At 40.5% G+C, this 13464-nt stretch overlaps 1 protein-coding gene across 2 annotated transcripts in view; it reads right to left on the bottom strand.

The window, feature by feature from the left end:
- Positions 1 to 1308: 1308 nt before the first annotated feature.
- Positions 1309 to 13464, bottom strand: part of PIWIL2 (piwi like RNA-mediated gene silencing 2) — a 99574-nt gene continuing 87418 nt past the window's right edge. Inside the window, exons 20-22 of one of the 2 annotated variants that reach the window (XM_004610100.2) lie at positions 3737 to 3990; positions 2438 to 2545; positions 1309 to 1465 (exon numbers count right to left, since the gene is read on the bottom strand). In XM_004610100.2, the coding sequence (XP_004610157.1) occupies positions 1309 to 1465; positions 2438 to 2545; positions 3737 to 3990 (519 nt within the window). The remainder of the gene's footprint in view (positions 1466 to 2437; positions 2546 to 3736; positions 3991 to 13464) is intronic. The other variant, XM_055144787.1, reaches the window with a different exon arrangement.

Here is a 13464-nt window from a genome sequence, read left to right as displayed (position 1 = left end):
ACAACTTTCTAACCTGAATGTCTCAACTTTGGCGGGAGCATCAAAGTTGACTTCTGGACTCTCAACTTAGACTCAGAGAAATCCCTAACAAAATGAGCCAAAATGGCAGGGAAAGGTTACTGAAGAAAGGAAATGAATAATTTACAAACATATATCAACAGAAAAGGAGATCCTATACCAGGGAGAAAGGTTCAAGAAAATTCACACCCCATCTTGAATCCTTCTAGCTGTTGAATTTCACATGTTCTGATTCTTAATTTTTAAACACATTTTTATTTTGTTTTTATTTTGTTGTTGCTGTTGTTTTGGGGCCACACCCAGCAATGCTCAGGGGTTACTCCTGGCTCTGCACAAGAATCCAGGAGTGATTCTTTCACTCCTGGCAGTCAGCACTTGGGGGACCATATGGAATGCCTGAGATCAAATCTAGGTTGGCCACATGCAAGGTAAGCACCTTATCCACTGTACTATCTCTCTGGCCCCTGATTCTTAATTTTATAGCTGAAATTTACTATAGATCAGTAACAAAAGGGCTTTGTGTGTGTGTGTATGTGTGTGTGTGTGCGTGTGTGCATGCATGTGTGCATATGTGCACATGTTAGAAATCAACATGGTATATTGTAAAGCAACTGAAATTTTTAGAAAATACTTCATCTATCCTCTCTTGGGAGGCTAAGGAATAGCTAAGCACTCCTTTCAAAACCAGCTAACGTCACAAATGCCATAAATTCAACACCCAGAGTAGATGAGGTCAACAAGGGTCTGAGGAGGTTATCAGCTGGTTTTAGTATATGACTTTCACACTTGCCAGCAATGTCAAGATCCTGAGAAACTCTGCTTCACAGGCCTTATTACCTTCCACAGTTGCCCAAAAAAAAGTAACTCTCAACTTGAAGAAACTTACAATGACTGCTGATTATCACCTCAGGCTCCAGAAATGGAAACTGCTTACTAAGCACCGCTAAGAGGTACAGTTGCTGCTTCTCCAGGTTCCTACAGCTCCTGATGGCTGTGGAAGTCTGGGCTCCCAGCCTCCCTGTATAGCCACTCCAACCCAACAGAGCAGGGCTTTCCCTACAAAAGCAACGAGGCCACTTTCAGTTGATAGAGTGGAACTAGCTTCTTGGTGATAACAGATTTAAGAGAAAAAAAAAACAAACAAGGAAAAAGAAGATCTTATTCTACTGGCTGAAGAAAGTGGGGGAAAAAAACAATATAAAATTCCCTTCAATCTTTGTTGGTCCCACATAGCTGTAGCACAGTTGAGAAGTCTGACTTCTCTAGTCAGTTCACATCCTGGTGTTCCCTTCACAGGAAGAACAGGTTCTCACACAGCTGGATGGCGGGTTCATGATGCAAGATTTGTCCTGATAGGAAAGCTAGCTTGTGGGCATACTTGCATGGAGCTGGAACTCTAATGGTACCAGGCCAATTCCAGTACATGTGGCACAGTTTGAAAGTCAACCTACAGTTCAAGAAGAAAATATGATCTTAATCATCTTCCACTTTCAATTAAGGGCATGACTATATACATAAAAGTAAAATGGTACATAACTACTTTCCAGCAAGCTGGGGGATTGAAGAATACAAGATGAAGCTTTTAGAAACTGCTGTTTTCTATTGGAATACCATCTATTTTCAGTATTTGCAAGTTAGGATACATATAAATTCCCTTTTGATTCATCTCACTCCATTTTCATACTAAGATAAAACAAGGGTGTTCTATTTTTTCCTCAAGAAAAATACTGCAGAAGCACTAAGGACCTTAGAAAAATATTTACATACTTGGAGCACAAACCTGAGCTCCAAGGTTCTAGTCTAATATGCTTATATCATGCTACCATAAGCATTTGGGCCAATTTTTAGAAATAAAAATGCTTCAAAATGCACTCCCAATAGTATCTGGAGACTACTGCAGAATGATGGTCAGAGGACCACGTGGTGCCAGGAATCTAACTTGAGGGACCTGCATGCAGAACATCACTCCTGCCCTTGAGCCATCTCCCTGGTCCCCAATTCAAGTGATTTAATTTTATATTGAGGCAAGCATCCCAAAGGATGCTCGGGAGGCTCGAAACGCTCTTCCTGACAATCTCAGCTAACCAGACAGGTGGTTCACTAGGGATCCAAGGATGTAGTATTACTCCAGCTGTATGGTGCCTGGAATTACCTGGACCACCCTGGCAATGCTCAGAAAACATGTGGTACCAGGGATCAAACTAGGGTGGGCTCATACAAGGCAGGCACCTTAACTCTTGTTATCTCTTTATCCTCTCTACAGTTAATTTTAATGTACAGTAGAATTACCCCTCAAAAAGATACCATATCATGAAAGACATGAAGAAAGTAAAGGGGTAAATATCCTTAAGGATGAGCAGTAAGTTTATTTTATCTGTCTGCTCAGAATGATTTGTAAGTAAGAGTGAGGTCAGCTCACCTCTGCATATGATCAGGGCTCAGGTTTGCAGTATTAAGAACACAGACATAATGGGTAGGAATGCCACAACCCTGCCGTACATGGTGGGCAAGAAGGTAGAAATCCACCCTAGAAAGGAAAAAGCACAAAGCAGTGATATAATCTTGAGAATCCTTCTAGTTTCTTCAGTTGAGGCTCAGAGAAGACACTGACTGGTCAAAGGTATATGAGAATCAAACCAGGATTAGAAGTCAGCTGTCCTGACTCAACAAGTGTTTTAAGAATGATGGCATAAGCTACTACTGGGAGGCCAGAGATAGTACAGGAATGAATGCAGGTGCACTGCATGTGTCTGGTCCTAGTTCGATCCCTAGCATTGTATATGGCCCCCCAAGCACTGCAGGGGTACTCCTGAGTACAAAGCTAATAACAGCCCCTGAGCACCGCTGAATGTACCTCCCATCCACCATAAAGGAAAAAAATAAACTAACACCTGGGCCTGAAAGATGATCAATGGGCTCAATGTATGCTCTGCACGTAGGAGTTTCTGATTAGTCCTAGAACTGCATAGTCTCCACTAGTAGTGATGTACGCTCCAAGCTAGGAACAGAACTGCCAGGTGTGGCCCCCAAATAAAAAACAAAGAACAAAAAATAGCTAACTACCATCTATGTAACAATTAAGTATATATGACCTTCAGAGAAGATATGTTCAGCATTTTATATTTAAAAGGTAAAATGCTTTATTGTTAATTTTTTAATCGCTTGTGAATTTTTATTTTTATAGTGGTAAAAATCTCTGAGGATTTCATTCTACCTCTCTCCAGGCAGCTTCTATTCCCATATCCAGGGACTAATTTCTCAAATGTGTTCTTTTTTGGTAGGGGTGTTGGGTGGTGCTCAGGGATCACTCCTGGGGGCTTGGGGGACTATATGAGGTGCCCAGGTTGATTGTGCAATACAAGCACCCAACTCACTGTACTATTGTTCCAGCCCTCCAACATGTTCTTTTTTTTTTTTTTCTTTTTGGGTCACACCAGCAGTGCTCCAGGGTTACTCCTGGCTCTACACTCAGTAATTACTTCTGGCAGTGCTCCCTCCAACATATTCTTTTTTTTTTTTTTTTTTGGGTCATACCCCGTGATGCACAGGGGTTACTCAGGGCACTTAGGTTATATGCCTGGTGGTGCTCGGCAGACCCTATGGGATTCTGGGAATTGAACCCGGGTCAGACGCATGTAAGGCAAACGCCCTACCCACTGTGCTATCAGTCCAGCCCTCCCTCCAACATATTCTTGATGAAATGTTTTTTTCCACTTACCACTCGCAGCTTGTTATTGTATGATCTACCACAGTTCCAGGGGAGGGAGTCACAAAGTGTTCCGCAGCAGCCAGGTACAGATTGGTGCTGATTTTCTTCTGCACTACAAATACTACCATCTTGGGCTGGTAATTCTCAAAAGCTTCAAAACACTTCTGCAGTTGAGGAATCTCATAGTTGGCAACTGTCTTAAGTTGGCCGTCAGACACTCCATCACGATACACCACAATCTTCTCGGGGAGACAGTGGTTCACCTGAAACAATACTCTGATGAAACTCATGGGAACGGAGGATAAAGACCACTTAACATACACTTTGAGACAGACCCTGTTGATAGCTGGGTTCAAGGCCACTGTTTCAGAAAAGTAGACAAGAAAAGCTGTATTTTTCTAAATTTCCTCAGGGTAGACTTAGTAGAGCAAAACAAGTTATGAATCACTTACATACATCTTATAATTATTGTGTAGCAAGTAAGAAGAAATACTAAGAAAGTTAAAGGCTGAATCAATCTTCTTTTATATGGATCTAAGACTAATTGCTGTCTAGACAAAGAGTAAGGTGAACAGAGAAGAAATTCAAACAAAAAGACCATATAACCCACAGGATTTACCATCTTACATTCTTATGTATCAGCAACATCCAAGGTTGCTAAAAGGGAAAGCTCTCTTTACTAAATAGCACCCTATAACCAATATGGTGTGAAACATTCTTTACTGTAACCTCATAATCAGCAAGTAATTATACAATTTGTCTGTGAATTCAAATCAAATACTGTCTTAAATAATTCTGAAGAATAATTTTTCCCATTTAAAGAATACAATTGTTATGGGACAGAGAGATAGTACAGGGGGTAAGGCCTTGCACATGTCCAATCCCCAGCCCTCCATACCATCTCCTGAGGCTGCCAGAAGTGATCCCTGAATGCAGAGTGAGAAGCACAGCCAGATGTGCGCCCCCCCCGCCAAAAAAGAAAGGTAAGAATAGTTATGTTCTAGTTGTGTTTAACAGTTCAAGAGAATAGTCTGTTTCATTTTAAACTATAAAGGGGGTGCTAGAGTGATAGTACACAGGTAGGGTGCTTGCCTTGCATTTGGCTGACCTAGCTTTGATCCCCAGCATCCCCATATAGTCCCCTGAGCACTGCCAGGAGTAATTCCTGAGTGCAGAGCCATAAGTAACTCCTGAGCACTATCAGGTGTGGCCCCAAAACAAAACAAACAAAAACAAAAAAACTAAGGTTACTTGAAAGCACTTTGGTTTAATTCGTATTCAGTGAATTTGATTCTAGGCAAATGTGGTTCATTCTTGTTTTTTGTTCACAATTCCCCTTCCAAAATGATGGGCTTAGGGATATTACAGGGAATAAGGTGCATATTTCTCACAATGCTGACCCATGTTCAATCCCGCCATAACATATGATGCCCCACGTACTGCTAGGAGTGATAAAGAACTGCCAGGAGTAAGCCCTGAGAATGAGGTTCACATATTTGTGTGGCCCCAAAACAAAACCAAAATCATCATTGAATTGGATATGCATATACTATACAGTCTTCATAGGTTACTAAAATGGAAATTTCTTATTTAAAAAAAAACATCTTTAAACATAATCACCAGGGCCAGAGACATAGTACAAAAGGTAAGGTGCTTGCACTGTATGTGGCCAACCCTGGTTTGATCCCTATCACCGCATATGGTCCTCAAGAACTGCCAGGGGTCACTCCAGAGCAGAGAGCCAGGAGTAAGCCCTGAGAAACCCTGGGTGTGAGCCCCTCTGCCCAAAAAAGCATGACAATAAAAACATTGCTGCACCAAGTACTTATCTTCAGGTTGCAAGACTGGAATTATTACCCCAGCTTGTACTTTTTATTTTTGTGTGTTGTTTTTGGTCATCTCATCATTTATTTTACATTTTGGCAAGACCATTTCAGGTTCCTTATCAGACTTCCAATAGATTACAGTTTATAAGTCCTGAGTATCTTCCTCCAAACTGGGGTTTCTCAACCAGAACTACTGACAAGTGGGGCTGAATAATTCTATGTTTAGTGGGCAGACACCATGGGATGGCATAACAGAGCTCTCAGACCATCCCACCTGTGAGCCCTGGCATTAAACCTGGACTAAGTAGTCAAAAATCACCACAGTGGGCCAGTGGGCTCCCTGACCACTGCCTGGAATGATGCCGGCAAAAAAAAAAAAAAATGAGAAGGGCTGGAGAAATAGTACAGCTTGACTTGTGTACAGAGAACTGAAATTAATCTATCACATTTCATATCATCCTCAGAGCCCAACCAGGAGTGATCCTCAAGCTCAGAACCTGAGCTCCGCTGGACGTGGCTCCCAAGAAAAACAAAAGAAAATAAGTACCATAAGAACTTAAATTTGAAAGACACACTCTCTTCATAGATAAACAGAGGGAAAAAGAGAGGAAGTACACTAGATCTGGGATCAGAAGATTTGGGTATAAAGTCTGACTCTACTGCTCCTTGGCTATGAATCTCAAGACTCAGTTTCCCAATTTGAAAAATGGAGATCAGTGACCACCCTTCCTTCTTAATGAAGGTTATTAAAAGGAGTAATGTAAAAAGAAAAAAAAGCTGTATTTAAAAATATTTTACACAGAAGTGTAAACCCAGTCGAGATCAAAGAAACAGATAATTACAAAGAACATAATGTGATTAATGGAGTGAAAAGCTGAATCAAGTTCACTTGAAGTATTCACTGACAGCACCTTTCTTTCTAATTTCCTAACATACCACTAAATGGGAGATATTAGATTTGGCTTTATGTAAGCTTTCGGTAGATATGAAATGAAAGGTAATCCCTGAACTTAGTTCTATATCCTTATACTAAGTTCCTCCCCAACTGGGGAATTTCCTTCCTTTTCCTTCTAATTTCTAATAAAAGAAAGTGATATTTCCAACCATCTTCATCATGGTAGTCCTTCTCTATTCCAAGTGCCTTTTCCCCCAGCATTTGAGGGAGTAGAAGGAAAGAGAGAGGAGAGGGGGAGAGAGAGACAGAGAGAAAGAAGGAAAGTGCCTGTCATAGGGACAGGCTTAGGTGAGGGTGGTGGTAGGGAAGCTGGGGACACTGGTGGTGGGAAATGTACATTGATGGAGGGATGAGTTTTGGAACACTGTATGACTGAAACCTGACCATGATCAGCTTTGTAACTCTGTATCTCATAGTGACTCAATAAAAAAATAAATTTTAATTACTAATTTTGTAAAAAAAAGAAAGACAACTTCTAATCTGCCTATCAAGGAGCTTAAAAATCTAGTCACCATGAGGAATGTGAACTTTTCTATGTCACCTTGTCTATTTACTTCATTTCATAAATGTTAAAACTATGATCTAGGATGGGTTTCCAGACATGACACAAATCACAATACTTAAAACATGTCAAATTAATAACACCGAATGACCATAAAAAAAGAAATTCATATGCATCTTAAAAGCAGACTATAGAGTGAGGGTAAAGCAGAAAATGAGGATCTAAAGGAAGTTTAAGATGTTCTTTTATGGAAACTACATTAATTTGTAGAACAAACACTTCATGTTTAGTGGTTATGACCTATACTGCTAATTATAGAAAATGTGAAAAAAAAAAAAACAATTCTGTGATGCCAGGGTTCAAACTGAGGGACTCACACACACACATTGAGATATTGCTCAGCTAAATCTCAAGTCCTCAAACACTATTCTGGTACTATCCAAATATTCACATAACTCAAATTAAAACTTGGGACAGGGGTCAGAGAGACAGTACAGTGGGCAGGGTGCTTGCCCTGCATGCCGACTTCCTGGGTTTAATCCCCAGCACCCCATATGGTCATCTGAGCACTGCCAAGAGTGATTGATCCCTGAGTGCAGAGCCAGCAGTGAGCCCTGAGCATTACCAGGTGTGGCCCCAGAACAAAAATAAACAAAAAACTTGGGAGACTGAAGTTAAAAAAAAAATGTTCTCAAAACCTAAATAACATAAAGGAATAAATAAACCTACAAGAACAGAGAATATATTTTTCACTCCACGGAAAAGTAAACATAGCATCTCAGGAAAAATTGTAATAAAAGAATTAGCAGACAATTCAGTTACATAAAGAAAGGTAAAAAGATTCTAGGGAGAATTAATTAGGAACAAAGGCCCGGATTGTGACTCGACAAGAGGCAAGGAATTGTTGGAAACCAATCTGAATTACAAATCAAAAGATTACTCTGGCAAATGAGATTCCCATACTATATTTAAGAAAGTTTTCAAGAGATCACTTCCAGTTCAGAATTCAAAAGACACAGAAGTTATGGCTCAATTGAGAGCAGATGTCTAGCATATACATGGCCTGAGTTCAACCCCCAAAACCACTGGGTGTGGTCCCTGTAAAAAAGAAAAAAGAACAGAGAAAACCTTTATTCTGATAATACCAGAAATAACAAAATAATATCAAAACCATACATATACATGTGGGGCTACCAAAGACCAGGAAATTCAAGAAAGCCTTGATAAACTGATATCCAAAGAAAAAAGGTCTTGCAGATGGTGAATTTCTGAAGCTTCCAAAAGACAAATTCTGGGAGGATGGGTAACAAGAAAAAAAGGTCTCAGGTCAGAGAAATTTTACCAAGAAAAGGCCAGATAGAATGCTGGAGAAATGGTTCAAGAAACATTCTCATCACCTTGACACACTTAACAGGCACAATCAGACTTGTATTAATTATTCTGGAGTGCTAGAGAACAGACGTTTTCAAATTTATTTGGCCAATCACCCCTTTAAAAAAAAATCACTCAGCATCCCCCTGGAAGTCCTCTTCTCTTAAGCTAAAAGAATGCACCCTTCTCCCTAACTGTACCTGAGGCTATTATCAAGCCCCCAACATTCCAGCATGGGCTGGGAGGTAGTACTGGGAAACACTGTCATCTGAAGTCTTGTACCCTCCATAGGAAGATGTGGTGAGTAAATTGAGACTGATTTCAATCAGTCTTTAGCTCTAGACCTTTAGCAAATGTCCACTGTCCAATCCTCAGCCACACTATAGGAGCCTGTCCAAATACTAGGATCTGTTCTCCACCTCACTTATGATCACAGAGCTGAAGACAAACAGGCTGGTGGTCACTGTTGTACCTCCCAAGACTTGCAAACACCTTCTCTTCCAGGTGAAGCAAATTTAAGGATTTAAGAGATTGGTAACATATACCCCTCAGTTTTCCTATTTCTTCTTCTCTCCTTCCTTCTCAGGGAGTGAGATAGTAAGAATCACAACTTTTAGAAAATTGTGTATATCTCTGGAGCATATAGAGTGTGTGCCTTGCACATGACTGACTTGAGCTTGATCTCCGGCACCCCATATGCTCCCCCAAAGGCCTACCCTGAGCTCAGAGTCAGGTGTAAGCCCCGAGTACCACTGGATGTGGCCCTAAAACATCAAACAACAACAAAAAGGATATTCCTGAAAGTTACATAGATTAGGAAAATTAGGATGTGACCATGTATACCCAGGAAAAGACTCAGAAAAGACAAAAGAAAAAACTGTGTTTACAATGCAGGATGAACCCCAGCAGATAGCCTACAACAAGAAACAAAGAAATAAACTCAGCAAAAACTGCTGGGGTAGCAGAAAATCCCATCTCTGTAATTACTTTATTTGACTGAAAGTGCCATTTCCAACAAAAAAAGTAACAGGGCACACAAAGAAATAGCCCATGCAAAAGAAAAAAATTAACCAACATACAAACTAACTGAAAAAGACCTGATAGAAGTTATACTGACCAAAGAAATTAAAACAACATGGTCTCCTGAGCACTGCCAGGAGTGACCCCTGAGAGTAGTTCTTGAGCATTGAGCTTGCCTGTCATTCAGGAGGTGTTACCCGGAATTATGGGAAACCTATAGCTGAGCCCTTTAAGCTATTTCTCTGACCTGAAACTGCCAAATTGATTTCCAAAGTAGCTACGTCATTCTATAATGCTACAGCAATGAAAGTTTCAATTTTACCACTTTTATTTTAGTGATCTTAATGTGTGTGAAGTGATTTCTAATTTTGTATGTAGACTTTCTAGGAGAATTTTTAAAACCAGCTTTAAGTTTACAAAAAAAAAAAACAACATAGGAACATTCACAGGGACTCTTTCTCTTTCCCTCAATTACCCAATTACATAATTACCCTATTTATATCATATTGAAGTAACACATATTTAACAATTGATGAACAAACATTGATATACTATTATAAACTGAAGCTCACAGTTTATATTAGGCTTCACTCAGTGTTATACATTCTATAGATTTTGACTAATGTATGTTATATACTCACCATCATAACATCACATATAAATATATGTAATATTTGTCCTAAAAATATATTCTATCTAGCTCTTCATCAACTTTTCAAATTTCTGGCAACCAATAATCTTGCTTAAGTCACCTTTGTTTTATTTGTCCTAGAATATATTGTACAAATCATATTTAGTATTAGCTTCTTAGGGTTTTTTTTTGCTTTTGGGTCACAGAGGTGTGACCCAAAAGCAAAATTAGGAACAAAGGCCCGGATTGTGACTTGACAAGAGGCAAGGAATTGTTGTACAAATCATATTTAGTATTAGCTTCTTAGGGTTTTTTTTTGCTATGCACAGGGGTTACTACTGGCTCTGCACTCAGGAATTACACCTGGTGGTGCTCTGGGGGACCATATGGGATGCTGGGAATCCAACCCGGGTCGGCCGCGTGCAAGGCAAACGCTCTACCCACTGTGCTATCGCTCCAGCCCCCAGTATTAGCTTTTTAAAACTGACATATTTTCCTATCTTCAGAGTTCCTTAATGTTCTCTTATAACGATTTGATAACTCCTTTTTTACTGCTGAGATTCCACTGTCTGGATGTATTACATTTTATTCATTCCATACAGAGGACATGTTGGCTGCTTCCAAATTTTGGCAATAATGAGTAAAGTTACTAATATTTGCATGCAGTTTTGTTCTCCAGCACCAGGGGATGAACCCAGGGCCACATACATGTGAAGTATGCACTCTACTTCTGAGCACCCCAATTGTGCAAGATTTTCCATAGACAAAGTTTTCAACTCATTTGAGTAAATACTAAGGGGTACAATGCATGTTATTACAGTAAGAGTATGTTTAGTTGTACAAGACTAAAGTTATGTTCTGTTGCATAAGACCATTTTGCATTTATTCACCAATAAATGAGAAGTTCTGGAAGTTGTCCTTTCTTTCCTTTTTTTTTTCGTGCTAAGGTCTTACTTGGCACAGTCTCCAGCCCCTGAGGCTGGCTGTCTTCACTGGCCCCTAGGAGGACGACGGGTTGAGTTTCCCTCCCCACCCCAAGCAGAGTCCTGGCAGCGAAGACCTCCGGAACCCAGCCACAGCATACTCAAAGCCACTCTCCACACGCTCGGACAAGCCTCACGCATAAAGGAACCGGCAGAGGAACCCAGGTGTGCAAAACCCAGGGCTGAGATCTCCAAGCCTGCTCGGATTGGGACTGGGCCTCCTTCATCCAGATCCCCCTTTTCCAGTAGCTAGGCAGTCACACCTACAAACTGCTGTGTAATCCCATCAATGGCCAAGATCCAGAGACTATAAAATAAAGCTCCCGGAAGACCTCTTATTGTCTAGTTCTCCCTCCTGGAGAATCTGGCAAGCTACTGAGAGTATCCTGCCCGCACGGCAGAGCCTGGCAAGCTCCTTGTGGCATATTCGATATGCCAAAAACAGTAACAATGATGGGTCTCATTCCCCTGACCCTGAAAGAGCCTCCAATGTGCCACAGTTGGGAAGGACGAGTAAAGAGAGGCTGCTAAAATCTCAGGGCTAGGACAAATGGAGATGTTACTGGCGCCCGCTCGAGTAAATCGATGAACGACGGGGTGACAGTGATACAGTGATACAGTGAAGGTCTTACTCCTGCTCTTTGTTTAGGGATTACTCCTGAAGGGGCTTGGGTGGCCCTATGTGGTACCAGGGATTGAACCCAGGTCAGCTGCATGTAAGACAAGCACATTAACTGCTGTACTATCTCACCTGCCCTCAAGCAGGTATTTTTTTCTTAAGTTGTTCTAATTTGTAATTCCCTATTGACAGGACACTTAACATTGTTTCACATGCTTATTTGTCAAATATATAATTCCCTTGGTGAAACCTGTTCAAGCTTTTGCCAATATAAATATTTAATCAGGCTGTTTGCTTTCTTATTGTTGAATTTAAAGTGTTTGTTGTAAGTTTTGTGTAACAGCCCTTTCGCAGAAGTGTGTATGATTGTATTCTTATTTTTGTATTACTCAAAGAACCACAAACCACATGGATTAGTCTCTCAGTTGAGAAATCAGAAGTACCAAACTAGAGTTATCAACAGAGCAATGATTTCTACAAAAACTCTAGGAAAGAATCTATTGCATCATTGCATCTTCTAGCTTCTAGTGGCCCTTGACAATCCTTGTTGTTTCTTGGCTTACAGATACTTCTTCATATTCCCAGTGCCTTCTCGCTCTATCTCTGTGACCTAATTTCCCTTTTTACACTAACATACAGTATCTGGATTCATCATAATTCAATATGACCTCTAAACTTAATTTTATCTGCAAAGACAGACGTTTGTTTCTATATGTACTAGACACAAATTTGGAGAGGAATACTGAACTGAATATAGTTGAAGGCATACATGCTTTGGGGAGTGGGTGGGTTATACCCAGTCATTATTTCAGGCAGTTCTGGTTCTATTTGCAAGGATGATGCCTGGTGGTGCTGACTGTATGAGGTGCCAAGGAAAAAACTGGGATGGACTGCACGCAAGGCAAGCACCTTAAACTCAGTACTATCTCTCAAGCTCTGCTTTGTCAGTTTTTGAGGACTTTTACAGCTATGTTTATGAGAATATTGGGTCTCACAGCTCTCTTTACTAAGGGGTCTTTATCTGCTTTTAATGAAAAGTCATACTCAGTGACTTTTATTTCTTTAACGAGTAAGGATATTAAGTTCTTTTCTTGTGATTTGTATATATTTGTATATATTCCTTGTCAGAAAAGTTCTTTCAAATTCTTGCTTTCATTTTTCCTTGCTGGAGACCTCCACACAGAGGGGCTGTCATGACAGTCTTAGTACATGCAGTCTACACTGGGGTTTCAACTCATCAGCTGAGTGCCTTGGGGTTTTGACTCATGGCCTTATACTTGCCAGATGAGTATTTTAAGCCAGAATCATTTCTAGGCCTAAATGATCATTTTTAATTGGGTTATTTGTCTATGTTGAGTCTTAAGAGTTATTTATATATTTCAAATAACTTTTCTTTCTGCTAGTGTATTTTTTTTTTTTTTTTGCTTTTTGGGTCACACCTGGCGATGCACAGGGGTTACTCCTGGCTCTGCACTCAGAAATTACCCCTGGCCGTGCTCAGGGGACCATATGGGATGCTGGGATTTGAACCCGGGTCGGCTGCGTGCAAGGCAAACGCCCTACCCTCTGTGCTATCTCTCCAGCCCCCTCTGCTAGTGTATTTTAAAACATTTTTTGTTTCTTTTTGGATCATTCCCAGCAGTGCTCAGGGTTTACTCCCAGCTCTGTGTTCAGTGATCATGGGACCTTATGGGGTGCTGGGGACTGAACCAGGTCAGCTGCATACAAGGCAAGTGACCCTGCCTGCTATTCTATCTCTCTTGCCCTTAAAAGATTTTAATTTTGATGAAGTCCAATATGTTTTACTTTCATTTGCTTTAAGTGTCATAA

The sequence above is a fragment of the Sorex araneus genome, chromosome 7, assembly GCF_027595985.1.
Source record: "Sorex araneus isolate mSorAra2 chromosome 7, mSorAra2.pri, whole genome shotgun sequence".
Lineage (NCBI taxonomy): Eukaryota > Metazoa > Chordata > Mammalia > Eulipotyphla > Soricidae > Sorex > Sorex araneus.
Note: the sequence above shows the minus strand (reverse complement) of the source record. Positions and strands in the feature narration are given on the sequence as shown.